We start from the raw sequence: 27,952 nt of genomic DNA on the forward strand, positions 1-27,952 counted from the left end.
CTCCCTTGATCCCTTCTATTCTAGACCACACTCTCCTTTTTTCCTTTGACCCACATGCTGAGAATAATGGGCACAAGAACCAAATCCCTGCTTTCACAGAAATGTTACTTGAGCCATTGTTTTCTCTGCCTTCAATTCCACTTTTCCATAGGTCTTGGCTGTGATTATCTACATTGATTTTTTTTATACTCATTTTGTTTTGTTTGAATTGGTAATGGTTGAAGACTGGCATGAGAGAAAGTTTTAGCAAAAACTGAGTACACAATGCCTCAAGGTTTTTGCCTTTTAAGATATAAAAATCATTGTTTTAGAATTTACTTCTAAAAGGATGTGTTCCATGTTTCAAATGTATGAAAGTGTAACTGGATTTGTTTGAGGGACCTACTGACTGATGCCATATTTGTACCTTTACACTGTAATTTTTAAACAGTAGTACTTTAGTAAATTGACATCCTTTTTATTTTTCCTTATTCTAAAAAAAAAAAAAGCCCTTTAGACTTGCGAGTTCACTCCTGTTTTTTTGTTTCTTAAAACCCATTAAGAAAAAAAATATGGGCCGGGAGCGTAGCCTAGTGATAAAAGTGCTTGCCTCGCATGCACAAAGCCCTGGGTTTAATTTCTTCGTACCACATACACAAAAACCTGGAAGTGGTGTTGTGGCTCAAGTGATAGAGCGCTATCCTTGAGCACAGAGAGGCTCAGGGAGAGTGTCCAGGTCCTGAGTTCAAACTCCAGGACTGCCAAAAGAAAAGAGTAGACTGAGCAAGTAAATCATTTACATTTCAGTTTTCAAAATTTCCCTTGACAAATGAAACCATGGAAGGCTTAAACGGATGAATATTTTTAATAGCAAAGATTTTTCATTCTTTTTTCATTCAATAAAGATTCTTGTTTTACTTGATGAATTCATTTTCTAAGATTCTTTTCAGGTGAAATAGGTATTACCCCATTTAGAATATTAACTCAATGTCATGCTATTAATGGTGATAAAGATAATGCTGATTAAAATAACTATTCTTGGGCAGGGAGTTTGGCCTAGTGGTAGAGTGCTTGCCTAGCATGCACAGAGACTCAGGTTCAATTCCTTGGTACCACATACATAGAAAAAAGCCAGATGTGGTGCTGAGGCTCAGGTGGTAGAGCTCTAGCCTTGAGAAAGTCCAAGGACAGTGGTCAGGCCTTGTGAGCTCAAGCCCAGGACTGGGGGGGGGGGGGGGGGGGACTGGCAAAAAAGAAGTGCTCTTAAGGAGATGAGCAACATTCTCTTCTAATTATACCATTAATGGTTCCTTTCTAATGTTACCTAATAAGCTATATCCTAGTTTCTTTAGCTTTCTCTTTTTCAGATAACATTCCTATTATCCTTTCAAAAGTGAATTACCAACCTGTCCCAACAACATGCATTTGTTTTCATATGTAGATTTTCGTAAATGATTAAAAAGTTGATTGTAAGCTGGGCACTGGTGGCTCATACCAGTAATCCTAACTACTCAGAGCTGAGGGCTATAATACTTTTATCTCCAGTTAACCACCAGGGAACTGGAAGTGGAGCTGTGGCTCAAAGTGGTGGAATTGCCTTGAGTACAGAGACTCAGACAGCACTCAGGTCCTGAGTTCAAGCCCCATGACCAATCTCCCCCAACTCCCTGCCCTGACAAACTGATTTTAAGTTTAGGTAAAGTGATTCTCAAGTTAACTTTGGTCTATTTTCAGGGGAAAAAAAAAATCAATTGGCTGTTTTGAGAGTAACTTGTATATTTCAGTTCTTAAATTGAGGTGGCACAGAAATGGTAGTTGTTGAGATCCCTTTAGCGGTAAGCATTAGTAACAGTTTATTTCTTATGCATCTCTTCCCATCTAATCATCATGCATGCTTAGATCTTCCAAGCTGGTTCATCTAACAAGTGTTTGTTGCTTATGATGTAAATAATGGGGGGGTATAAAGATGAATAAAGATTCACTTATGGCTTGATTACCATCTTATAGTGAAGTTGAAAAATATTCTTACAGACCTTGAATTACATTTGAAGTTTGGTCTTTTCCAAATTCTAGAAATGTCTTTAATTCATGGCTCAAGTGGTAGAATGCCAGCCATAAGTGGAAGTGATTTTAAAACTTCCCACATCTTTCACTTTGCTTCCTTCAACACTATTCTTTATGCTTTTACTCTTCAGAACCTAACTTGAAATGCTTGGGGAAAACATGACAACACTGGTTGACACTTTACTTTGACATGCAGTTGAACTTTAATCAGTGTTAGGTATGGAAAAATAAATCATTTGCTTTAAAAAAATGCAAGGTATGGCTTAAGACTATAAAGCATACTGATTTTTACCAGAGCATTTATGCACAGCTGAACTATTTTAAACAATAACTGCTAAAGGAAATCAAAGTTATTTAATCAGTGGGGTTTTTTTGGTCAATGAAGAGACACAGTTTATAAGTTTTAAAGTCCTTACTGTTGCCACTGGTTGTAACTATAGTAGCAATATAGTATAAACTAAGGTCTATAATTATAGTGCTTTATTTTTCTTCATTTCCAAAATATTTTTCTAGAATGTCATTGTTTATATATACACATGTGTGTATGTGTGTATACATATATGTGTATTGCAATATATATATATATACAACCAGTGGCATATATACACCTGCGTGCGTGTGTGTGTGTGTGTGTGTGTGTGTGTGTGTGTGTGTGTGTGTGTACACATGACTGGGGAGGGGGGAGTGGTCATGTGTTTGGCTTTAGAAATTTGAGCCAATTTAGAACTTGTTTAATTGTGCTACTTCAGAAACAGATAGTGATTTGAGGTATTGTTCTCATTAGTTTTCAACTGAAGCTCAGTAGTTCCAGCCAGGGCATCAGTCTAGACATATTTCCATGTGGCACAAAAATCCTATCATAAAATTGTTTGTGTGTCTGCTGATACTGTTCTGGGGCTTGAACTTAGAACTTGGGTGATCTAGCTTGCTTTTTTGCCCAAAGTTAGTGCTCTACTATTTGAGTCACACCTCAATTTTGGTGCTTTATTGGAGTTAAGAGCACTTGAACTTTCCTTCCCTAGGCTGGCTTGAACCATGTTCCTCAGATCTCAGCTTCCTGAGTACCTAAATTATAGGCAGGAGCCTGAGCCTGTTATATTAATGACATGAATCCGTCCATCCATTTCCTGCATGGGAAGCATGGTTAGTACATTTTTGTATACATTGTTATATTAAAATCCTTATTTAAAACTAAAATGTTTTTAAGACATGTTTTAAGAAAAAAAATTCCGACATCTATCCCAAAGTGAGTGTTTAGGGGATGGGGAGAGAATGATTGGGCATGGGGGGTGGGCACAGGAATCTTGAGCTGGACACCAGTGGCTCATGCCTGTAATCTTAGCTACTTGGAAAGCTGAGATCTGAGGATCATGGTTCAAAGCCAGCCTTGGCAGGAAAGTCCATGAAACTCTTATCTCCAATTAACCACCAGAAATGACTACAAGACTAGTTAGAAATAAATGAAACCCACCTATATATACTGTTTTAAGATAGTTTATTAGAATGAAACCAATGAGACTATTGGAACAACAGAAAAGAAGGTGGAGTGGATTGGGCTCTGGGAAGCACCAGACAAAGTGGATACCACAGTGCTAACATTTCATTGTATTACATTCTAATATATATTAGAATATGCCTAACCTAGTGATTATAGGTTTAGGTAGTTCACAACATTTTTAGATGGCATGTGCCATCTAGAAAGTTACAAAGGAAGAAATATTTAATTCTTTAAAATCTTCCATTTTGAAAGATCATCAAAGAATTTTTAAAAATCAAGACACAAAGTAAATTCATCTATTCCTTTATTCTCCCCCTTAAACCACTGGGTGGCAAATTTCTAAAGGCTCTAATAGTCTGTCTCGGCGATGGATAAATTGGAGTTAGCACCAAGGAAGTGCACATATCTCTTGGAAGCTATAGATGGATATAGTTGGGTTTTCCCTCGTCTTTTAATATTGCCACAGTACAAAAGAAGGCAACCTTTCCTCACTAAGGAATCTTGAGATTATTCAGGTTTTAAAAATGGATTCTTAGGGATGGTGGTTTATGCCTATAATTCCAGCTCTCAGGAGGCTGAGGAAGGAGTATCTCAAGGAAAATAAGGCCAGACTGAGCAACAAAATGAGATACTATCTCAAAAAACAAGGGGAGAGCTGGATGCTGGTGATTTATGCCTGGAACCCTAGCTATCTATGCAGGTGGCTGAAAGCTAAGGATCATAGTTTGAAGCCAGCCTGGGCAGAAAAGTCAGACTCTTATCTCCAGTAAACCACCAAAAAAGCCAGAAAGGAGCTGTATGGCTCAAGTGGTAGGATGCAAAAGACTTGTGCACTAAGCTCAGGGACAGTGCCCAGGCCTTGAGTTTAAAACTCATCATTGGCACACACAAAACATGTAGTTCAGTGATAGAGCCCTTGCCTAGTATGTACAAGTCCCTGGCTTTGATCCTCAGAACCACAAAACAAAAAGCACTGCCAGATGACACCAGCAGAGCTTTTTCCCCTTTAACAGGGAGGCAGTTGTTGGGCATATAGGGCATGTCTGCTGTCATCTAGGATTTAGGAAGCTGAGGCAGAAGGATCACGAGTTCAAGGCCAGCTTGGACTAAAATCAGACCTTGTCTCCAACAGGACGTGGATAGTGGTAAATAATAGGTATATGCTTATACAGAGCAACGTGGGCTTTCTCTAAGCCTTTTCATTTTACTACAACTTGTTCTCAAGGCAGGCTAATAGACCGAATAGATCCCAAAACATAAATCTTATAACCTGAGTAATATCTGAAAACCTAAGATATATTGTCCACTGAAAAGTGATTCAGTGTTGGTTTTCATTTATAATGTCGATTTCTGATATCCTGTGGTACACATCTTCAGAAGAAAAAGTATGCTGCATTAATGTTTTCTTACATACAAATTGACTTTTTTTCTTAGCAAATCGAACATCTGAATAAACAGCATGTCTAACATGTTTTATTTCTTAGTGTAAAGGCAGCAGTGAATTTGCATCCTGCAATACATCTATTCAGTTAACATTTTCTCTGCAATATTATATAGTGTTTAACAAGACCCTACCACATGGCACTAGAAAACATTATTTTTTGCACATTTAGTCTATGCAAAAACCACTGATGGGTATTTCCCCCAAATGACATGTAGTTTTTTTTTTTAACATTTCCAGATAAAAATATAATTTTACCAACCATTTTCTCTTAGAGAAGAGAACAATTACTAACAATTCTAATTTTTTTAATGTCAACATCTGATTTTTTTTAATTGTACACCTTTAGAAGATAACTGGCTAGAACCTAGATGGGTTTAAAGGATACTTTAGTACTTGATTCATTCAGCATATCCATAGTAGTTTCTAGACTTAAAGATCAGTAGAAGTAAAGCATGATTAAAAAAAAAAATGCTGAGGCTTGGGAAAAGGAGCTGTTAAATGCAGGTGAAGCTTCCGGTTATCTTCCTTGTTCTGGCCTTGCTCCTCAGGGAGGAACTGAGGCTTTCTGGTTTGTTTGTGGAACTTTTGTTTGCAGGAAAGCATACACATAGGGCCAGATCTTATTCGTTTCTGTTCCAGAAAATGTTTCCAACACCCCCTTTCTCCTAAGGATGAAAAACAAGATAATGATGATGATGATGATGATTGATGATGATGATGATGATGATATAGAACATGTCTCAGCTTTCCTAATGAGCCTACAAAAAGAAGAAAGAAAAGGAAGGAAGGAAGGAAGGAAGGAAGGAAGGAAGGAAGGAAGGAAGGAAGCAAGCAATAAAAGAAGGGAAGATGGAAGGAAGGAAGAGAGAAAGAGAAATAAGGTAGACTTAAAGAGCCTTATAAGCATAAATCTTAGATATCAAGAGAGCAAGGATCCTGTGTACTAATTTTGATTAGTGTCTATATTCAAGGAAATATTCCCCAGGCATACTTCCCAACCTTTTAAAAAAAAATTTTGCCAGTCTTGGGGCTAGAACTCAGGGCCTGAGCACTGTCCTTGGATTTTCTCAAGGCAAGAGCTCTACCACTTGAGCTACAGCACCACTTCTGGCTTTTTTTCTATGTATGTGGTACCAAAGAATCGAACCTGAGTCTTCGTGCATGCTAGGCAAGCACTCTACTACTAGGCCAAACTCCTGGCCCCATATTTCCTAACCTTTCCAGGCTTCTGCAATGACAAAGTCTAGCTGCTTTCCACAGTGGCCTGAGTTTTCTCTAAATTCCTGATGGGTTTTTTTTGGGGGGGGGGCTGGCATTAGAAATGTTAGTTTTGCCTCATGGTTTACAGATGTATGCATTGAAAGAATAATACCCATGGTCATTTGTTGAGAGTATACTGTGTGTTAAACATGTGCAAAATGCTTTACATCTCATTCCTTTCAAAAGCTCAAATGTGTTTATTTTACTGGTAGAATTATCTCATAAAATGACATAGCCCAAACCACCAAGTTGGAAGTAGATGTCAGGTGCTAGACTTAAACTTACCCCCTTTGACTTGTCTCCTTATGTCTTGCAAAAAGAGCTAATGTTTCATTCTCTTTCCTTTCTTATTTTTAAATCTTGGTTTATTTTTCCCCTTTTCTATCCTGAATTTTGACAGAAAGGGCAATAGAAAGCATTGTTTTTCTTATTCGTCGGTGTGCTTCGTTTTAGGTCTCTCCATTTCTCCCTAGGCAGATTTGTGTGGGTTGTCACCAGTCAGGCAGCCAAAGCCTGTCTTATTTATTTCTGTTCTGGCAAGTTAATCTGATGAGGAATAAGGTTGGAATCCTGGGGTCACCTTTCAAAGCACACACACACCCCTCCAGAGACTCTGCACACTATCTAACCCTTCTCTTCCATTCCATGCGCATTCCAGAGCTTACACATGTGCCTTAAAAGCCATAAGAAGTCAGGCACCAGTGGCTCATGCCTGTGATCCTAGTTACTCTGGAGGCTGATATCTGAGGATTTTGATTCCAAGCCAACCTGGGAGAAGAAAAAAAAATCTCTGGCCAACTTGTACCTCTAAAGCCAATCAAGAGGGAGCAAAGCCCTCAATTCAAGCCCCAGCCCTGATGAGTGTGTGTGTGTGTGTGTGTGTGTGTGTGTGTGTGTACAACTGTTCCTCTTAAGGGCGCATGAAACATCTGAAGAACTTTCTAAAAAGAGGGTCAGTCTTACCTTGCAACCATTCCTGGGTTTTCAGAGGTTTCTCTAGAAATAAAGGGATTCTTTCCTTGATGCCTTATAAAATTTGCCAGTTAAATAACACTCAATATTTTCTTAGTAAGAAGTATCTGCTAGGGAAAGAAATTATGCAATGCAGTGTTCTTTGTCTAATAATAATAACAGCCCTTCAGCTTCTAAAATCTCCAGGCAGCTAGGGAAGCTTCCAGAACTAGTTAACAGCTGTACCAGTCTCTTGGCATCATTTAGCATTGAGCCTGTGTCATAAGGGATATAAGTGAGGCGAGAGTGGTAGCAACCAGTCAACCCTGAAACTAACTTGGAGGGAGCATTTGTTGTTTTCATTTCTGTGTCATAAACTAGAACTGGCTCCAAAAAAATTAATCCTCCAAAATGTAGGAGCATCATAGTAAACATAAACTGATCACACTCTATAAATGTCTCACATCTGAGAAGTTATATAACTCTGCATGCTTTAATAACAATGCTATTATGAAAGTTTTGTGGGGATTTGTTTTTGTTTTTCATGTTTTAAACAAATATAGGTTTAGTTCTAGGTGTGAGGACTTTGAAAGAAAAGCTTGAGTTAATGGCAAGAAGTAGTTAAAAAAAAAACGTAATTATAGAAACAATGACTGAGAAATTTCTTAAGGATCTAAGGTTGGGGATGTGGCTCAAATGGTTGAAACACCTGGCTGCAAGCTAGTCTCTGAATACTGAAGTAAAAATGTTTTTTTTGTTTATTTGCTTGCTTACTTGCCAGTTGTAGAGCATGTACTCTGGGCCTGAGCTCTGTCCCTGAGCTCTTCAGCCCAAAGCTAGCCCTCTACCATTTGAGCCACAGTGCCACTTCCAGCATTCTAGTGGTTAATTGGAAATAAGAATCTCATGAACTTTTGTACCCAGGGTTGGCTTTGAACCTCGATCCTCAAATCTCAACCTGCTGGGTAGCTAGGATTTAAAAAAGAAATTGTTTTTTTTTTTTTTTTTAATGAAAAGACTCTGGTCATTCATTAATGTAGCCTTTCTCAACCTCCCACATTTAGGCAGCACTAACCCCTGCTGGGATTGGCAGTCATGGTGTTATCTGTTCAGCAAAAAATATATTCTCCCTTCTGGATACTTTTTGGCAAACAATTTCCTGACCAAAGTTAGTCCATGAAGTTCAAGTAAGACTGTTCCTCTCCCTCATCTTCAATGGAAAAACCATCAGAGCTAATCGGTGAGAATCCTGGGAATTTTGCTGACTCCTTTTGACATGCTGAGGAAAGCCCATACAAAAGGAGCCCACTTGAGCTAAGTCAGTACATCAATACAGGAAGATAGAGCTAAGAGGGTCTGAGGTTTAACAAGAAATTTCTTTTATCAACATCTGGACCTAGCCATTTACCTTTGGACTTTTTAGTTATATCACTCACAATTCCCCTTTTTGCTAAAGCTAGTGTAAATTAGGTTCCTGATTAATATAAACAATGTATCACACTGCTTGATAAATGCTGCTGACTCAGCTCTTGGCCTTACCCCAATTTAGAAGGTGATTTTTCACGAAGCCTGGCAAAAACTGGATCTGAGATCTGACTGCCTATGTGCACCAAGCATTGGCACAGTGTCAACAAAGTAAATAATAATCATGTGCACTGGATGATTTCTTTTTTGGTCTGTGATGGGGCTTGAACTCAGGGCCTTGGTGCTAGATTAGTTCTTATTTGCTCAAGGCTAGCACTCTACCACTTTGAGCCACAGTTCCACTTCCAGTTTCCTGGTGGTTGAGAGAAGAGTCTCACTCACTTTCCTTCTTGGACTTATTTAGACTGTGATCCTCAGATCTTAGCTTTCTGAATAGCTAGGATTACAGGGGTGAGCCGCCAGTGCCTGGCTCACTGGGTAATAGTAGATATGGAGTCTGTTTTAAACTTTCCCACAGCTTCTCTCACTTCAATCCCTTGACAGTCCTTTTTAATGTGCCTTATTTTATAAATAAGAGATTTGTGACATCAAGGCCAAATACTTTGCCCAGGATCACAATATTTGTTACTATATGTACACAACTGACAAAATTATAGTCAAAAGTGATTATTACTAACACTTGTATATTTTCTCTCTCTAGGAATAATTATGAAAATAGTTTGAACTCTGGCTTCAGGTTTTATTGTATACTCACCCCAATTACAATAACAACAATCATCATTACAGCCAGTAATTATACAGTGCTTACTATATGCCGGGCATAATTTTAAGAACTACCCATATTAGCAATCCATAAAGGAGTAAACAAGCAGCGGTTAAAGCCATATTAATCAAATGATGAGCTGGGACTTAGACTTCGGTGTTATGGTTCTCACAACAGTCTATTGCCTCGACTTTGAATCTTTATTTAGTAATTGAATGAATGAAAAGAAAGGAAAGGCAGTCAACCACTAGCCTTAATCCAAAGAAGCTCAAGGATGGTACCCAGACCCAGAGTTCAAGCCCCAGTACCACTACCACCACCAACAACAGGAGGAAGAGCAGCATGAAAAGGAGAAGGAGGAAGAAGAAGAGAAGAATGGGTAAGGAAACATAAATTTGTTAGCCTGAGTCAAACATTAACTTCATATAGATAGTCCTTATGTTAGTTGTGTGATAGGAATTCTCTGAAAAGCAGGCAAAACCATGCTAGGCCAGAAGCTTTAGAAAGTGGAATAAATGATCTGAGGGTTGGTTGTCATTGGAGATTCTATACTAAATCATTCTCTTGGGCACATGTGGAGGTTTGCTAAGACTTAGTCCAGCCCCGCTCTCCATTGCATAGCAGCATTAGAGATGGGCTTTGTTCCAGCCTTGTGTGTGGCTAATAAGTATACCACCTTCCAGATCAGTGTGGGGATCAGGAAAGGACAGTCCCACTCATTGGCTAATCAGTATACCCCTTCCAGATTCAGTATGGGGATTAGGAAAGGACAGTTCCACTCACTAGCCTACAATAGTAAGTGCCCATGTTTCTTGGCCACCATATCTGCTCCATGATCAATATGTACCAAGCTTGGAGATTCTCTCCACTAGGTAAAAGGTTACTGCACAGATGCTTCATGAGACAAGAAGCCCTACTGTTTCTGGAAATATCTGCAACCATGCAGGAAGTCTGAGGACAAAGCGAGTATACAAAGTCAGGTAAAGCTACATGAATGACAAAACTTCTCAAACTCTCAGTGACTTGAAGCCCTGCTACCTGTTGGTCTTCCTTATTATGTAATCTAATACACTTCCTTTATTGCTTATGACAATTGGAATTGGCACTGGTTGGGTTTTTTTGCTTTTGTTTATGTTCTTTCTTTTTTTCTTTCTTTCTAGTATGTCTGCTATCAAGTATGGTAAACTCATGCAGTTCTTTAGCATATACAAGAGAAGTTCGGAAAGGCAAAATACTCACTGATAATACTCCAGAACTGGCTCAGTTAGGGCTTCATAAGCCTTCAGTCTCTTGACCACTGTCTCTGGTTTATCATCCTCCCTTTGAATCAGAGGCTCTCCTGTCAGATCATCAATGCCCTGCATCGAAGTCACAAGAATGATAACAAATTCTTTGAAAAATATTTTTATAAGCAGTTCAGTCCTTTTTTTAAACAGACATCTTCTCTGTGCAAGCACCAACCACAAATAAACAGAATCCAACCCTAATATAGATCATCCTGTACAGAGCCAGGAGACCCTTGGCTCATTTCTATAAGTGCTAGAGTTTAGATGTGGAAAGACTCCTCCTTCCCCCCAGCCCCCAAACACACACACACAAAACCTATGTGTTGTTGGAAATTTGATTCCCAGGCCACGGGCAATTGGAAGGTGGTAGAAAGTCTTAGGTCATTAGAATGTGCCCTTGAAGGGGATTGTGGGATTAATTATAACTACACAGTGTCTGTTTCTCAATGATACTTGGGTTTGAACTCAGCAGTCTAGAGGCTTCTGCTCTATCACTTGAGCCACAACTCAGCTCTGTTTTGCTTTAGTTATTTTTTTAGGCAGAGTATTACAATTCCTGCTCTTGTCAGCCTGAACCAAAGTCCTCCTATTTTCACTTCCTACACAGCTGAGACAGGCATACATTACCATTTCTTGCTTGTCAATTGGAGGGGAAATTTTAATTTTTTTTGCCTGGACTGGCTTCAAACCACCATCCTCCCTATCTCTGTCACTCAACTAGCTAGGATTTTAGGTATAAGCCACCATACCTGGTCTCCTGTCTCTCTCTTTTTGAGGTGAGTGGTTTTGCTCACCTTCACCACACTAGGCTGCCTCACCCACAGTCCTCAAAGCAACAGGCTAACTCAGGGGTTTAACCACCCAAACTGCCAGCCAAAATAAACCTTTGTATTATAAGTTGATTGTATGTTACAGTAACAGAAGACCAACATAGCATAACAGTCATTTCTTCTTAGTAAAAAGGTTTTCTAAGCAATCTCTAAATAAATATATATGTAAATATCAACATATATTTATATGTGTAAATATATAAATTTAGCCCCTAAATATACATGTAACTTACATATAAATATATGTTATATAAACATAAATATATTTATATAATGTATATCTTTATAAAATATACATATATCAATATTTATAATAACTTGTATATATAAATATGTGATTTTATGTAGTTTCTAAATTATATAAATAAAAACACTCAACTTTAGACCAAAAAGTTTAACTGTCAGCCAGTATCCACTTCTCAATGCCTCTACTCTTAACTCATACCCTAACACAGAATAATGGAATAGGAAATCAACACATACTTTTAATGTATTAGTTTTCTCTTCTGATTAGTATCTGAGAAATACATCTTTTGGGGGGGGGAGGAAGGGTTGGTTATGAAGCCTGGGTGCTGTTCCTGAATCTCTGAGCTCTTTTGCTCAAGGCCAGTGCTCTACCACTTTGAGCCACAGCACCACTTTTGGTTTTCTGGTAGTTAATTGGAGATGAGTCTCCTTCTCCTGCAGCCTTTCGACCACAGTCCTCAGGTCTCAGCGTCCTGGGTAGCTAGGATTACTGGCATGGTGCCTGGCTTAAGAAAAATATCACAAATGGAAGAATTATTAATTTTGGCTCAAGGTTTCAGTCCATGATTGCTTGCACAGAACATCATGGCAGCAGGGGTATATGGCAAAGGAATTTCTTTACCCCCTGGAAGACAGAAAGCGCAGAGAAGGGATGGAGCAAAAACCAGCTATAGACTTTAAAGGCACAGCCCTCAGTGACCACTTCCTCTGGCTAGGCTCCACCTATGAGCTTCCACCACCTCCCAAAATAGAGCTATGGGCTAGAGATCAAGCACTCAACACAATGAGCCTGTGAAGGACACTGCATATTCAAATATAATTCTTATTTTAACAATATTGTTCTCATCTTTAAGTAGTTGCACAAAGTGGTGACCAGTCCACAAATCAGTTACAGAATGGTTTTGAATGCATAGCTAACCCCTGTTGCTACCGAGACACCAAATGAATTAGACATGCCACTGTGCCAGGTAACCTGCAAATAGAAATTCTCTGAAGGCTTTCTCAGATTAAAAAAAAAAAAACTAAACTAAAAAGATGTTCATATTCACAAAATGTCGGTCTATGAGGACAAGAAGATTGGGGAACAATCTGCTCCATGCTGGTTCTGCTGCAACTACTCACCACAGTTTTGGGAGGGTTGAATTCTATGTTGTAGACTCGGCCACTGGCTGGATGAATCCAGCGGGCAGTGAGGCGCTGCTTAATGACCTCAAAAGGCACATTCAGGTTAATCACTGTGTCTATTTGATAAGCTTTGTCCAAGGCTTCTGCCTGTGGAAGGGTCCTTGGAAAACCTTTATAAAGGAAAAATAATAGATAAGCAGCAAGAAAGGGAGGAGGGGGAGAAACAATGAAAGAAGGAAAAGTAGAAGGAAAGAGAGAAAGGAGAACACATTAATGCTGGGCAGTCAGATCCCAAACTATAATACCAGATGGGCTGATCACAACTGTAGTACATAGGTAATGATTTTTTTTTTCTTGTGTCCTTGTGATTGGGCCATGGAGTGCCCAGATATTCAGCCAGCTCTTCTGGGTGTGTATGTGAGGGTGGTTTTGTATAAAAGGAACATACATAAGAAGATGGACTAATGTGTCTTGCACTCTCTAATGCAGATGAGCCTCTGCCAGTCTGAAAGTCTGAATCAAATGACGAGCTGAGCCTCCAAGTCAGAAAGAATTCCTCCTGCCTGCCTGCCATCCAACTGGAGCATTCACTTTTTTCTCCTTTTGAGCAAGATTGGATTCAGGCCAGGCATGGCGATGTGGCTGACAATCCCAGCTCATGGAGACTGACACAGGAAGATCTTGAATGTGAGGCCAGCCTGGGTTACATATGAAGATCCTATCACAAAATAAACACACAGAACTCATCAATTGCCCTCATAATCTCTAAAGGTTATTTTTTTGAAAAAATGACAGAAAACTATGTATGCAGAAGAAAGTCCCAACAGATAAATCATTCACACAACTTGAGGGTTCCTAATAAAATAAATGCATGAATAATCTGAAATCCAGTGAGGCTCAGGAAGTTTTGAGATTTTCAGGCTGAGGATGTTCAACTGACAGAGTTTACACAAAAATCTTGGAGTGCAAACATCTCTGCAAGCTGAAACACTGGTCCACAAGAATTCCAGATAGAGGATAGCCAATAGTGGATCAGCAGTACAGAAAAAGGCAAATATAGCTGACTGATAATCCAGAAATAAATTCAAGCACATTGGGGAATTTAAAATAATATTTTTATGGAAGTGGTGCTTATATATATATATACACCCACATACATACATATACATACATGCATACTGTATGTGTGTATATACATACAGTATGATATCTATATATACTATATATGTATATATGTATATACTGTATGTATATGTGTAGTACATAAGTATATATGTATTTATATGTGTTCTGTGTATGTGTGTATACATATATAGGTATACAGATAGTTAATGCTGACATATAAGAAATTTTTCCTGTGACTTAGCCTTTATAATAATAAAAATGACAAGAAATCTAGATATGGGCAAACAGATTCCAAAAAAAAACCTTATACTTGTGAAGAGCTCAGTCTATAAAAAATATTATTTAGATCCAAATTTGACTACCCTGATAAAAACAATTCTATATTTAATGAAAATAAATGGAATACAACAGGTAAATCTAGGAAGTATTTTCCTGGTGCCCGGAACTGTGTGTCAAACATTTCTATAAGAATCATTTCTAGGGCTGGGAGTTTGGCCTAGTGGTTAAAGTGCTTGCCTAGCATGCATGAAGACCCGGGTTCGATTCCTCGGTACCACATACATAGAAAAAGGCCGGAAGTGGTGCTGAGGCTCAAGTGGTAGAGCTCTAGCCTTGAGAAAGTCCAAGGACAGTGCTCAGGCCCTGAGCTCAAGCCCAGGACTGGCAAAAAAAAAAAAAAAAAGAATCATTTCTACACTGATGTCACTGGCTCACACCTATAATGCCAACCACTCAAGAGGTTGAGATCTAAGGATCAAGGTTTAAAGCCAGCCCGAGCAGAAAAGTTTGTGAGACTCTTATTTTCGATTAACCACCCAAAAATCTGAAAGTAGAGGTGTGGGTCAAATGGTAGAGCATCAGCCTTGAGTGAAAAAAAAGTGAAGGAGAGTGTGAGGCCCTGAATTCAAACCCTAGAACTCTAACTTTCCCTCCATGCCCCCATCACACACACACACACACACACACACACACACACACACACACACACACACACACGAATTATTTCTTTCAATTGCCAAAATAACTGAGAAATATAGTTACTATTTCCCAATAAGAAAACAAAAGTACAGCAAGAATCAGAAGCTTGCTCCAGCTCACAAAGCTATTGGGATGTGAACACAAACTGTCTAACCCAGCACTCAAGTTTGTAACCATCAAATTTGCCCTGAAAAAAAATCTCAATAAGAGGCCTGGAGTTTAGCCTAGTGGTAGAGTGCTTGCCTAGCATGCACGAAGACCAAGGTTCAGTTCCTCAGTATCACATACATAGAAAAAGCCAAAAGTGATGCTGTGGCTCAAGTGGTAGAGGTCTAACCTTGAGATAGCCCAAGGACAGTGCTCAGGCCCTGAACTCAAGCCCAGGACTGGCAAAAAAAAAAAAGCTCAATAAAATATTAATTTTAAATTAAAAACTTATACTCAGAAACTTAGAACCAAATTTCTAGGGTGAAAACAAAAAAGATTAATCAAAAATACCATCTACCAAGAAAAGTAGAAGGATATTTTTCTTTACAGCATCATTTCAAACAATGAAAAGCATGCTACCTGAATATACCTCAGAAGAGATTAAAATACAACAGACATACACAAAACCCAAGCTTCTGCATCTTTTATTTCCATAAGACAAATCTGTTAAGATCTAGTTTAATTAACTGGAAAGGCAAAAAGTAAAGTGGTGTGTGTGTGTATGAGAGAGAGAGAAAGAGAGAGAGAGGGAGATGGATGTTGTGTGTGTGTGATGTTATGGTCTGTCTATCAAGGGTCTCTCAAAACCCATGGGTTGAAAGTTTGCTCTCTATCAGTAGATGATTGAATAATGAAGTCTCTGATTTCATCCATTAACCCACTGATAGATTTACAGTTGAATCACATTATTAGAGGGTGGAGCCTGGCTGGAGGAAGGAGGCCACTGAGGGTTTGTAGGGTGCAGTTTGGAAGGACAGCTACGTCCTTGGGCCTTCCTGTCTCTTCTCTCTGCTTCCTGGCTGCCATAATGTCAACAGCTCTTCTGTACTTCTCCCTCAGCTAGTCCTGCTTCACCACAGGCCCAGAGACAATGGTTCCAGCTGCTTGGATGAAACTCTGAAATACTGAGCCAAAAAAACCCCTCTCTCCTTTAACAGTTTCTTGAAGGTATTTGTCATGGTACTAAAAATCAACAAATACATTATATAATGAAAGATATTAGAAATTACATGGTGGACAAGGAAAATATTATCTCATGTTTTCCACCTAATACATATACAGAGATATGAGAGTATGTTTGGAGTTTTTAAATCATTTTTTCTAACAATAGAAAAAAGCCCATTCAAAGTATGTACTAAACAACTAAAAGTAGTTGCTTGTGACATACATGGTTACTGAGGGCTGTCAATATGTCGCTGTCTGACACATATACGTGTCCTTTTTAACTTTTCTTTTTTCTTTCTTCATGTGCACGTGTGTGTGTGTGTGTGTGTGTACATGTGTGTGTGTGTCTGTCTGTCTGTCTGTCTGTCCTGGTCCCAGGGATTGAACTCAGAGCCTGGGCACTGTTTTTTAGCTTTTTAACTGTTTTAGCTCAAGGTTGACACCCTTACCACTTGAGCCACATCTCTATTTCCAGCTTTTCGGTGCTTAATGGAGAGGAGTCGTTCAGACCTTCCTATCCACACTGGCTTTGAATTGTGACTCTCAGATCCCAGCTTCCTGGGTAGCTAGGATTACATGTATGAGTCACTGGCACTTGGCAAAGACAAGGATTCTGTTCACACTGATGTTCAGACTCTAAAACAGCCTTTGGCTGTGTATGAAGGCTGGGTTCGAGCAGCATGCACACACCAAAGCCTGTCCATTAATGTTTTAAGAACTTCTGAGTCCTCAAGATTTTGTGCAAATATTGACAGCAGCTGTGGCCAACAGATCTTTCCTGTTGACTTTTCTGTGGGCAATCCTGATCTGTTTCTTCTTCCTGATACTAGTTACAAGCAACAATCCAGACTAAGGCTCTCTCCAACCTTCCCCCTTCATTCATTCTTCATCTTCCTGATGCAAATGGAGTCTGTTGGCAACCTTGTGCAATTGGCAAATTCTTGAATAAAGCAGATGAGAGTATAGGTATTGAGTGTTCGTGCATGGATATACAGAAATGGGTGTTCGAGAGAGGACATCAGAAACAGCAAGACTAGCATACCCACTTCCAAAACAGAATATTATATTATAATTTGAATGTTTAAGGAAATGCTAATCCCATTTAAAAAATCTCTTCTGTGTTCTCCATGTATCAAAAAGTAACAAGAAACAACAAAGAAGTTTACTCTTAAGGGCTTGGCTATCACTGACAGATGGGGGAGGAAGGCTCCTATAGCTATTGTTAAGTTACTTTCAGAGCTTCCTTCTTTTGTGGTGATCCTTCCCTACCATAAAATAGTCTAAGCTGAGTGACAGTGTCTCATACCTGTAATTTTAGCTATTTAAGAGGCTGAAATGTGAGGCTCACAGTTTGAAGCCAGCCCTGGCACGATAATGTATGAGACTCTTATCTCTGATTGACCAGCAAAAAGCCAGAAGTAGAGCCATTTTTCAAGTGGTAGAGCACTAACCTTGAGCAAAAAGGCTCAGGGGCAGTGCTTAGATCCTATGTTCAAGTCTCAGGACTGGCACACAGAAACACACACGCACACACACACAGAGTCTCAAAAGGGGGAGGTGAGGTGAAGAATGAAATCACGTCAGAAGGAACCTAGAAATCATTCCTTCTTTCCTTTTGGATAAAGAACAGGGTTCAAAAGAAGGTGACTGACCCCAAACCTGAGGCTAATAAAGTGATAGAATTCAGATCTCTGCTTACATTGTTGACAACTGTCCACAACCCCCACATGCTCATTCTCCTGCTGGGCAATTGAAAAGCTCTGCCCGCCACACTTACCATCCAACAGCCAGTTATATTGGGTGAGATTTTTCAGCTCGTGAAGGGCCAGGCGCGTCATGACATCATCAGGAATGAGCTTGCCTTGGTCAATAAATGTCTTGGCTAACACACCAATTTCTACAGCAGAGGAAGGGAAAGCAGTAAGTGCATTTGTCTGATCCAATTCCAGGCCCAAGAACAAGTTATCTCTCACCACTGCATACTTAAAAGAAAATATGTTATCACCCATCTTTCTGCCAAAACAAGAGTTCATAAAATAATTTGAGCCAATTTCCAACCCTCTGGCATATAAAGCTATAAATATATAAATATGTACATAGAAAAAAAACAAAACTATAGGCCAATACAGTGACAGAAATCATATCTGTGGCATTGAAGTATTTGGGTAATTTTAACAGATTAGCACATATATATATATTAATTTCCATCAGAAAAAAGTGTACAGAATAAATGAGATTATTTTCCTTTGGAATAAAATAGTGACTAGCCTGAGATGGCTCAGTTTAAGTGCCTGCCACTATTCGTTAGTGCCCAGATGTTTCTGAGACTTTAAAGGTGCTACTGCCGTGATAGAATTCAAGTCTGATCACACTAGCACTAAACATATCACACTTATTAGTAAGACATGCTAAAATAGGCTTTATGAACCACATATAACAATACTGTTGGACATTTAAATGATATCATTGTTCTTGGCTTTTTATGACTTCTACAATGTTGAAATCCCCTCTTGTTTTCTTTTATTCTTCTGCATGTATTTCTGCTCCATGCTCAGAAATTAGATTGAACAGTAGGGTATTTATGACAATTTTCTTGACTCCCCTTACCACACTGACTGCCACACAAATTCCAAATCATCAGATTGATGAAACTTGAACTTAGCTAGGAACAGACTGCTTGGAAGGTGACCAACACTTGACAAGTATGGTAGCAAGATTATAAACAACATTTGCTCCACAGAGGGCCTGGCTTAGAGAGGCCCCTGGGGCTCGCTCTCCATCTTTAGGCTTGTGCCTGGCTCTGAGGGGCTGGAGCTCCTCTCCATTCATCTCTTTGCTTTCCCCTGACCTCACCCTCCCCACTCCCCAAACCATAAGTACTAGCTTCCTGCTGTTCATTTTTGCCAGATTGTTAGTTAGTTGCTCAGGGAGTTACACCCCTGCAATCCTCCCTGCATACACCATGTATCAGTTAATGCTTTTGGGGACATGTGCATTTACCATGAATTTTAAAAGGCCTAATCTACTTGGTGAATAATTCGCAATCCAATTAAAAAAAAAAAACAACTTCCTTTGGGACAGTATTTGATAACTGTTTTTTTTCTTTTAAAATTGCTTATTAAGCTACCTACATGCACAAATAAAGAAAAAGAGAAATATATCCAAATGTCCATCAATTCTGAATGGATCAATAAAAGGTACTATAGTCCTACAATGCAATATAATTGAACATCAAAAAGGAATGAAGTACTAACCAACAGTACAATATGGTGAATTTTGATTACAAAAAAAACTAGGCTAAACTGGTCTAATATTTACAATCCTAGAATAAGATTGCTTGTTCCTGGTAGTTTAGGGCAAGCCTGAACCACACATTGACATGCTGCCAATACAACTAAACAATACAACTACTGTTGAAAGAAACTGACAGAAAAGACCATATTTTTTTATAATTCCACTTGTTATTTTCTGGTTATTTCTTTGGTTATTTTTTGTTTTGTTTTAGTGCTGGTACTGGGACTTAAACTTAGGGCTTTAAGCTCCTGCTTAGCTTTTTCATTCAAGGTGGTGTTTTATCATTGAAGCCGAAAGTCTACTTCTGGCATTTTGTTAGTTCATTGGCGGTAGAGTCTCACAGACTTTCCCGCCCAGGCTGGCTTTGAATTGTGATCCTCAGACCTCAGACTCCTAAGAAGCTATGATTACAGGCGTGAGCCACCAGCTCCAAATATATAATTTCATGTGGATGAAATGTCAAGAATATGAAAACCAAAAGGTACACAAGCATAATTACTGTTGCCAGAGGCTTGGGTGGGCTAGGAATGGGATTAATAAATAGGCAGAAAGTTTCTTTTGTGGGCCATGAAAATATTCTGAAATTCGTTGTGATGTTTGCACAACTCTACCACTATACGTTCCATTGCACTGTGACACAGTATATGAGTCATATCTTTACAAAGCTTCTAGGGGAAAAATGGCATAGAACACTCCCTTTGGAAAGCAGTATTATTCAAGGCCCAGCACATTATGTCCAGTGTGCTATCATTTATGCACAAGACAAACACAGAAGAGATAGATTAACATGTGGGCTCTGTCCCCAAGTTTCTTTTGCTCAAAGCTAGCACTCTACCACTTGAGCCATAGCTCCACTCTGACTTTTTGGTAGTTAATGCAAGACAGACTTTCCTGCCAGAGCTGGCGTTGAACCATGATCTTCAGATCTCACTCTTCTGAGTACCTAAGATTACAGGTATGGCCACTGGTGCCTAGCTATAAACCTGTTTTAATCAACAACATTTAGGGTTATTTTGTGTATATGTGCATGCCAATACTGGGACTTGAATTCTGGTGCAGAGCTTGAACTCAGGGCCAATCAGTACCTTTTAGTTTTTTTCACTCAGCTGGCTCTGTACCACTTCAGCCACAATTTCACTTCTGGCTTTTTCCTGGTTAACTGGAAATAAGAGTGTCTCAAACTTTTCTGTGTGCGCTTCTCTCGAATCCTGATTCTTAGCTCTCAGCTTCTTGAGCTGCTAGGATTATAGGCATGAGCTACCAGTGCCCATCTTAGTAAGAACTTATATTTTAAATCACATTTCCAGATGAGAAAAACTTCTAGGTCCAAACAGGTAACACAATATTACTCCTAGAAGGAATGCATACCACAAATGCATTTTAAACGAAAAGAGCAGCAATCTCTTGGGGTGACTTAAGCTTCAGCTACAAAACACAGCCATGGGTTATAAATACAACACCTGCCAAAAAAATAGAATGGAAGAAAGACAGCCTCTTCAACAAGTTGTGCTGGCAGAACTGGTTAAGCACCTGCAGAAAACTAAAGTTGGATCCTTCTTTGTCACCCTGCACTAGAATTAACTCCAAATGGATCAAAGACCTGGAGGTAAAAGCTGACACACAGAAAACTCTACAGGAAGGAATAGGAGATACACTAGGCCTCCTTGGCACAGGTTGAAACTTTCTTAATAAAGACCAAGAATCACAACAAATCAGAGAAAGGCTGGATAAGTGGGACTGCATTAAACTGCGGAGCTTTTGTATGGCAAAGGACATAGCTAGTAAATTAGGAAGCCTACAGAGTGGGAGAAGATCTTCACCAACCATACAGCAGACAAAGGCCTCATATCTGAAATATATCAACAGCTCAAAAAATTGAAGCACTCCAAAACTAATCTCCAAAGTAACAACCATCCCATTAAAAAATGGGCCAAAGACTTAAAGAGAGTCTTCTCTGAAGAAGAAACAAAAATGGCCTATAGACACATGAAGAAATGCTCAACATCTCTGGTCATAAAAGAAATGCAAATCAAAACAACTCTAAGATTCCACCTCACTCCAGTTAGAATGGCCAGGATCAGGAAAACGAATAATAACAGATGCTGGAGGGGATGTGGCCAGGAGGGATCACTACTACACTTGGTGGGAGTGCAAACTCATTCAACCACTATGGAAAGCAGTGTGGCAGTGCCTCAAAAGGCTAAACATAGAGCTCCCCTATGACCCAGCAATTCCACTACTTGGCATTTACCCAACCATCCAGAAACAAGGGCATATTAAATCCACTAGCACAACAATGTTCATTGCAGCACTATTCACCATAGCAAAGATATGGAACCAACCTAGATGTCCCTCAGTTGTTGAGTGGATCAACAAGTTGTGGTATTTGTACACAATGGAATTCTATGCTGTTGTCAGAAAGAATGACATTGTCCCATTTGTTAGGAAATGGAAAGACTTAGAAAAAAATCATATTAAGTGAAGTAAGCCAGACTCAAAGGAACTTAGGCTCAATGGTTTCCCTCATTCGTCATAATCAGTAGAAACCTTGGGCTCTACTAGCAGAGATCTGCAATAGAGCAAAATCTTGATACATAAGGCCATATAGTATGAAGCTAATTGAAAGGACCTCCAGGATATTGAAACAAAAGCCATATAAGGAATGATTGTTGTCCTTAATGTACTATGTTGTCTCTCATCTCCTTTGCTGTCCTTTGGTTATCTCATATTGTTACAGTATCTCACTTTGTTATCTGATACATTGGATTTATTTGTATTTGGTTATTTGAAATTTGATAGGGAAGGGAGGAAAACAAAGACGTGTGGGGGGGTAGGAGGGAGGGTAATGGGTACCAAGACATGTGAAAGGGTATCAATGTATGTGAATTAATGCACCTTCTATCTGGCAAATATTATGTAACCCTTTTACTAATTACAATAAAAAATTAAAAAAATAAATACAACACCTTCACAAAACTCCTCACTAAGAATTGACATGAGAATAAAGAGGCTTTTGCATGTTCATGCACAGTATAATTTATAAGCATATTTATTTGATAGCAAACAACGGTAATGAAATATATGTCTAATGAAATGAAAAATGGTCAAACTCAGTGTACAATCTTAACGAAATTAAGCATTCAGTGTTTGTGTGTGTGTGTGTGTGTGTGTGTGTGTGTGTGTGTGTGTGTGTTACTGGGGATTGAATTAAGGGCTTCTGGCTTGCTAGCTTGGCTCTCAACCACTTGACCCATACCTACAGTCATTTTTTTGTTTGTTTTGGCTTTAGTTATTTTCTTTACAGGGTCTCAAGCTTTTGCTCATGCCTCAGACTGAGAAGATTTTCCTACCCATTCTTCCTACGCAGGTCAGATTCCAGGTCTCTAGCTTATTGGTTGAAATAGGGTATCCATAACTTTATGGCTGGAGTGGCTCTAACCACCTTAATACTCCCAATCTGTTCCCAAGTAGCTAGGATTACAGGTAGAAGTTAAATCATTCTTTATATATTCTCTCTCTCTCTCTCTCTCTCTCTCTCTCTCTCTCTCTCTCTCTCTCTCTCTCTCTCTCTCTCTCTCTCTCACTACTTACCGATTGTACTAAGGGGTTTTATTGTGCTATTTTATATATGCATCTAATGTACTTCAATCAAATTCACCACCCTCTACTAGGAAATTAAATCCTACAGCTGCTTAATAATGTGTAAACATGCACACAACAAATGAGAATTAAAAAGTACTCCAAATAGGTTGACCACTAGTATCTCACCGCTGTTATCCTTAGATGTGATCTCAGAAAGTTGAGAGGATTACAGGTTGAAGCCAGCTTGGGAAGAAAAGTTTGCTAGACTCCATCTCCAAAATAACCAGCAAAAAAAAAAAAGGAGTGGAAGTGTGGTCAAGTAATAGAGTGGCTAGCCTAGCTACGTGAAGCTCTGCATTCAAATCCTACTACCATGAAAACTATAATAATTTTATAAATATACAAAAATGAAACAGAAGAGAGGGAGAAACAGAGAAAGAAAAAAAATGAAAGAAAGAAGAAACGAAGAAAGACCACTCTAGAGTTAGCTATAATTGTCTCTGTGTAGTGAAATAGCACTATGAAGAATTTTAATTTTGCTTTTTATAGTTTCATGACATTTTTCCCTTTTTGGTAATAAGTATGATTTACTTTTAGTATGAGAAAATATAAAGCAGAATTGTTTTGAACATTACATTGTTTTGGGCTCTGATCCTGTGGAAATATCCACTCTATCCACAAATATTTATTGAGAATATATTCTTAGCCCTGAGATGCAAGGGAATGCCAGATAAAGTTCTGAAAGAACAACCTGTAACAACAGATTACTCAAAACAACTGTCATAGCAATCTCCAGACACCTCCCAAGCTCCATTTTTTGTTTTCTTTGCTTTAAAAAAAAGTCCATCTTCTTTGAAGAGCTCTAACAGGTGGATGAGCCAGTTATGGTGGGAATTATCCCATGGGGCTGGCTGGAAGCTTTCTGGTAAACTTTCCCTAGCTGGAATGTAACGCCTCACCACCCTTCCCATGCTTGAACTATGACCCTGAAAACTTCTCTCGTGACATTCTCATTCTCCTGACATGAGCCTTCTTTTTTTTTAAATAAATACTTCCTTTTCCTTGTCAAAAAAAAAGAGGAAAAAGAAAAAAGAATAGTTTCCCATAAAGGTCTGCAGAATGGCCAGGGGCCAGCAGCTCATGCTTGTGATCTTAGCTACTTGGGAAGCTGAGATCTGAAGATCACAGTTGGAAGCTAGCACAGCCAGGAAAGTTCATGAGACTTGTGTTCCAATTCACCATAACCACCACCACCAAAACCAAACCAAACCCAAACCAAAAAAAAAGCCTGCTTCTCTTTTCATATTTGGAGTTCCAAGGTAGAGAAAAGCAGGAATGTCCGGGAATGTTAGAGATAAAGAAACATTGTTTCTTCACTTTTGATAGTTTGTTTAAATAGCTTTTAAACTTACTGATCAAAAAGTTTGCCTGTTTCAACAAATTAGCAAACATTTCTTGCCGATGATGATGTCCACTGAAGGTTATGGTTCACTGCTCAGTCATTTTTCAGATAACCCCTTAAGGAGCTAAGGCTGGAGATGCAACTTGCTAACTTAGACTTGGCTTGTAGTTTGTATATCCTAACACCCAGAGGCTGTCCACAATGCTCCTGCCTGTTCCCTCTTACCTAACTAGTTCAACATGTTGCATCAAGAACATTTAGCAAGAGAGTCAACAATTTAACTTTGGATAAACTTAATTAACTACGAGATACTTTATTATTTTTGGTATTATTTATTTATTTATTTTTAAAAATATTTTTATTGTAATTAATAAAAGGGTTACATGATATTTGCCAGATAGAAGGCGCATTAATTCACATACATTGATACCCTTTCACATGTCTTGGTCCCCATTACCCTCCCCCCACCCCCCATCTTGGTTTTCCCCCCTTCCCTATCCAATTTCAAGTAACCAAATACAAATATATCAAATATAGTGAGATACTATAACAATATTATTTTTAAGGATAAATGTTAAAAGAGAATAAAGTAAGATGTTCCAAGACATGCAGGGTTGAGAATCAAAAAACTTTAAGAGATAAACTAAAAGCACTGGCTGGGGCCAGTAGCTCACACCTGTAATCCTAGCTACTCAGGAGGCTGAGATCTAAGGATCAAGGTTTGATGCCAGTCTGGGCAGGAAAATCCATGAAACTCTTACCTGCAATTAACAACCAGGAAAACTGCAATAGGAATGTGGCTCAAGTGGTAGAGCACTAGCCTTGGCCAAGAAAGCTCAGAGACACTGCTCAGGCACAGAGTTCAAGCCCCAGGACTGGAACAGATAGATAGATAGATAGATAGATAGATAGATAGATAGATAGATAGATAGATCGATCGATCTAAAAGCACTCGATGCATTTTTTTCTTTATCCAAAGATCAGGATTTGTTCTTACAGAAAGAAAAACTCACTTGAGAATAACCTCGTTGCTCATTGAGAGAGGACAGGTTAAGTAAATCATAATAGATTCCGCAAATAGATCTTCCAGGAGCAGAATTCAATGGATTTACCTATTGCCATGAGGAAAGATGGGCCAGATACTCAGGGAAAAATACTAGCACTGAGTAGAATATCGTATACTATGGTTATATGTTACATAAAGGGTAGGGACAGAAGTGCCTGCACATAAATAAGCATTTCTACAAGGAAACACACTTTTCCTCTCTGAAGAGTGGGAATGAGGCAGGAAATGGCAGAAAGCTTTGCTTTTTTTACTGTATGTACTTTTTATTCCATCTATCTTTATCCTTTTTTCAAAAACCCAGTTAAAGGCACTATTTGTAACTCAAAATGGGTTTCAGAATGATTCAAAATGCATTTCAACCTGCGTTCAGGCTTGGAAATAAAGGTCAACACTTCGGTGGTGAGGAATCTATTGAGGTGGTAGTTGTTGATGTATGTTTGTGTGTGTGCATTTGTGTGTCTGTGTGCTGGTACCAAGGCTTTATGCTTTCCCTTGGCTTTTTGTTCAGCATTTTTGCCCATTGCTAACGCTTTACCACTTGGGCCACATCTCCAGTCCATCATTTCGCTAGCTATCCTTGGACATGCGAATCCTTTTCTGTCTGGGCTCGCTTCAAATCCCCCACTCTCAAGTCTCAGATTCCTGAGTAGTTCCGATTATTATAGTCATGAACCACCCACAACCAGCCTGTGGAGTTCTCAAAATTGCTCACTTAACCACATGTAATGACTCGCTCCTGTCATCCCAGCACTCGGGAGGGTGAGGCAGGAGGATTATACACAGGAGGCCAGACCGGGCTACCTAGTGAAACCCTGACTCAAAAACCAAACCCGACCCAACCCAGCGTTCTGAAGACAGCAGTTACATCCCACAAAGTCACCCATGGTCAGTCAAGCACACCGTTTCCTGAGGAGGCACTGTGCAGACTAAAAGAATGTGTCCCACACGAGACCCCAAACCAGCTTTTATGTAACCACGTACACGAAGTGCTGTGTGTCTGTATTCTTAATCTAAAGCAGTTTCGTGCCGGAAAGTAGGGTGAAGAATAATCGGCCTTGAGAAGAACGAAGACAAGGTCGGAACTCCAAGAACTCAAAGCGGGGTGGGGAGGAAAAGTCAAGAGCAGAGTCAGCCCGGATCGCTAGGAACAAGGGCACAGGGAGAAGAAGCCAAGCTCTGCTCCATGGACTCCCCACACCTCCCCTCCCCCGATTACACCCTCTCCACCTTCCCCCGCCCGTCCCCGCGCGCCCCGGGCCTGGCTCCCACCTGTGCCCTGCAGCATGTTTTGTCTCAACAGGTCCCCGCTGGAGAGGTGCTTGAGCTCGAAGTGCTGGGTGATGCGGGAGGACACAGTGCCCTTGCCCGAGCCTGGGGCCCCCATGATCACCGCGCGCAGGAGCCGCGCGGACGCCCCCATGGTGGTGGACCGGAGGCCGGGGGAACGCGCACGGTGGCGGGGTTCGGCCTGGCCTGCGCTCCGCGCCCTGCGCGCTCCGCGGCTCCGCGGCCCCGCCGGCTGGCAGCGCTGCAAACGGGCGGCGTCCGAGGCTTCGGGCTCTCCCGGAAGTGGAACGCCGCTCACCAGGGCCGCCCCGCCCGCCCGCGGCTGCGCCCGCCTCCCGGCCACCCCGCGCACCCCAACCCGGAGCCAGGCCCAGCCCTGGCTGCCACCACTCCACCCCCTGGAGGGGGGCCCCGGTGCCCACCTGCGCCCTCTCCGGCTCCCGCTAGCCCCGCGCTTCGCTCTGCGCCTCGGGTAGGGGCTCCCCGGTACCGCCTTGGCCACCCCCTGGATGTCTCCCCACTCCCCTCGTTTCTACCCCGGCTCCACTCTGTTGTTTCCAGCTCCTGGACCTTTTTCTGCCCAGCCAGAACTAGATGGACCGTGCTCGCCTCTATTCGCCCTGGGCGCCCCCCTTTCCACCTTCGATGCCCGCTGGGTGCCACAGTTTTCTCCCACCACGTCCTTTCTCACCCCTACTCTTTTTACTCTTTTGTCCACGCCAGGCTTTGTCCTATCTGTTCGCACCTCCCCCCTTGGAGTCCCCTGGGTAATCCTTGCCCTGCTGCCCACTCCTGCCCATTCCCCCTGCTCACCAGACACCCCCATTTCCCTCTCATTCCCTCCCCCCACCCTGTGCTGCCATGATCAGGCCCCCACCCCCACTGTCAGGGTGACAGTGAGCTCAAAGCCCCTCCTCCCCCCCCCTTCCTTATCTCAATATTCTAGTTAGATGCTTTAAGCCCTTAGCTGGAAGTGACCAGCCTCCTACTCTCAACACCAAAAGGATTGCTACTTTTTAACTTTGGGGGAATTCCTAAGGACTGGCTCCTCTCCTCGGGTGAGAACTGTGTGTTGGGTGCCTGTAGGTGCTGTGGTTCCCCCAAGAATGTCAAAGACTGCAGTGGTGAGCTGCACCAGTTAGGCTCCTGGGTGATGAGTAAGACAATAGGAACAAAGTCAAGGAGAATGTGTGAA

At 40.4% G+C, this 27,952-nt stretch overlaps 1 protein-coding gene and 1 long non-coding RNA gene across 3 annotated transcripts; one reads left to right on the forward strand and one right to left on the reverse strand.

Annotated features, from left to right (window-relative positions):
* Positions 1-3,069: 3,069 nt before the first annotated feature.
* On the forward strand, positions 3,070-10,626 carry LOC150065114 (uncharacterized). Of its 2 annotated transcripts, none has more exons than XR_016534900.1 (5): positions 3,070-3,186; positions 5,656-5,866; positions 8,261-8,436; positions 9,593-9,763; positions 10,545-10,626. It is a non-coding gene; the product is annotated as an uncharacterized LOC150065114 (long non-coding RNA). The 2 variants fall into 2 exon arrangements; XR_016534901.1 differs by lacking the exon at positions 10,545-10,626 and adding an exon at positions 10,257-10,368.
* Ak3 (adenylate kinase 3) lies at positions 5,210-27,028 on the reverse strand. The gene is made up of 5 exons (XM_090329721.1): positions 26,740-27,028; positions 17,904-18,023; positions 12,869-13,041; positions 10,624-10,742; positions 5,210-5,650 (listed from the first exon to the last, which is right to left on the reverse strand). Exons 1-5 carry the CDS (start codon positions 26,888-26,890, stop codon positions 5,530-5,532), a joined length of 684 nt encoding a protein of 227 aa, XP_090185847.1. The 5' UTR covers positions 26,891-27,028; the 3' UTR covers positions 5,210-5,529.
* Between the last annotated feature and the right edge of the window lie 924 nt (positions 27,029-27,952).

Source organism: Megascapheus bottae, chromosome 3 (genome assembly GCF_031878675.1).
Source record: "Megascapheus bottae isolate mThoBot1 chromosome 3, mThoBot2.hap1, whole genome shotgun sequence".
Lineage (NCBI taxonomy): Eukaryota > Metazoa > Chordata > Mammalia > Rodentia > Geomyidae > Megascapheus > Megascapheus bottae.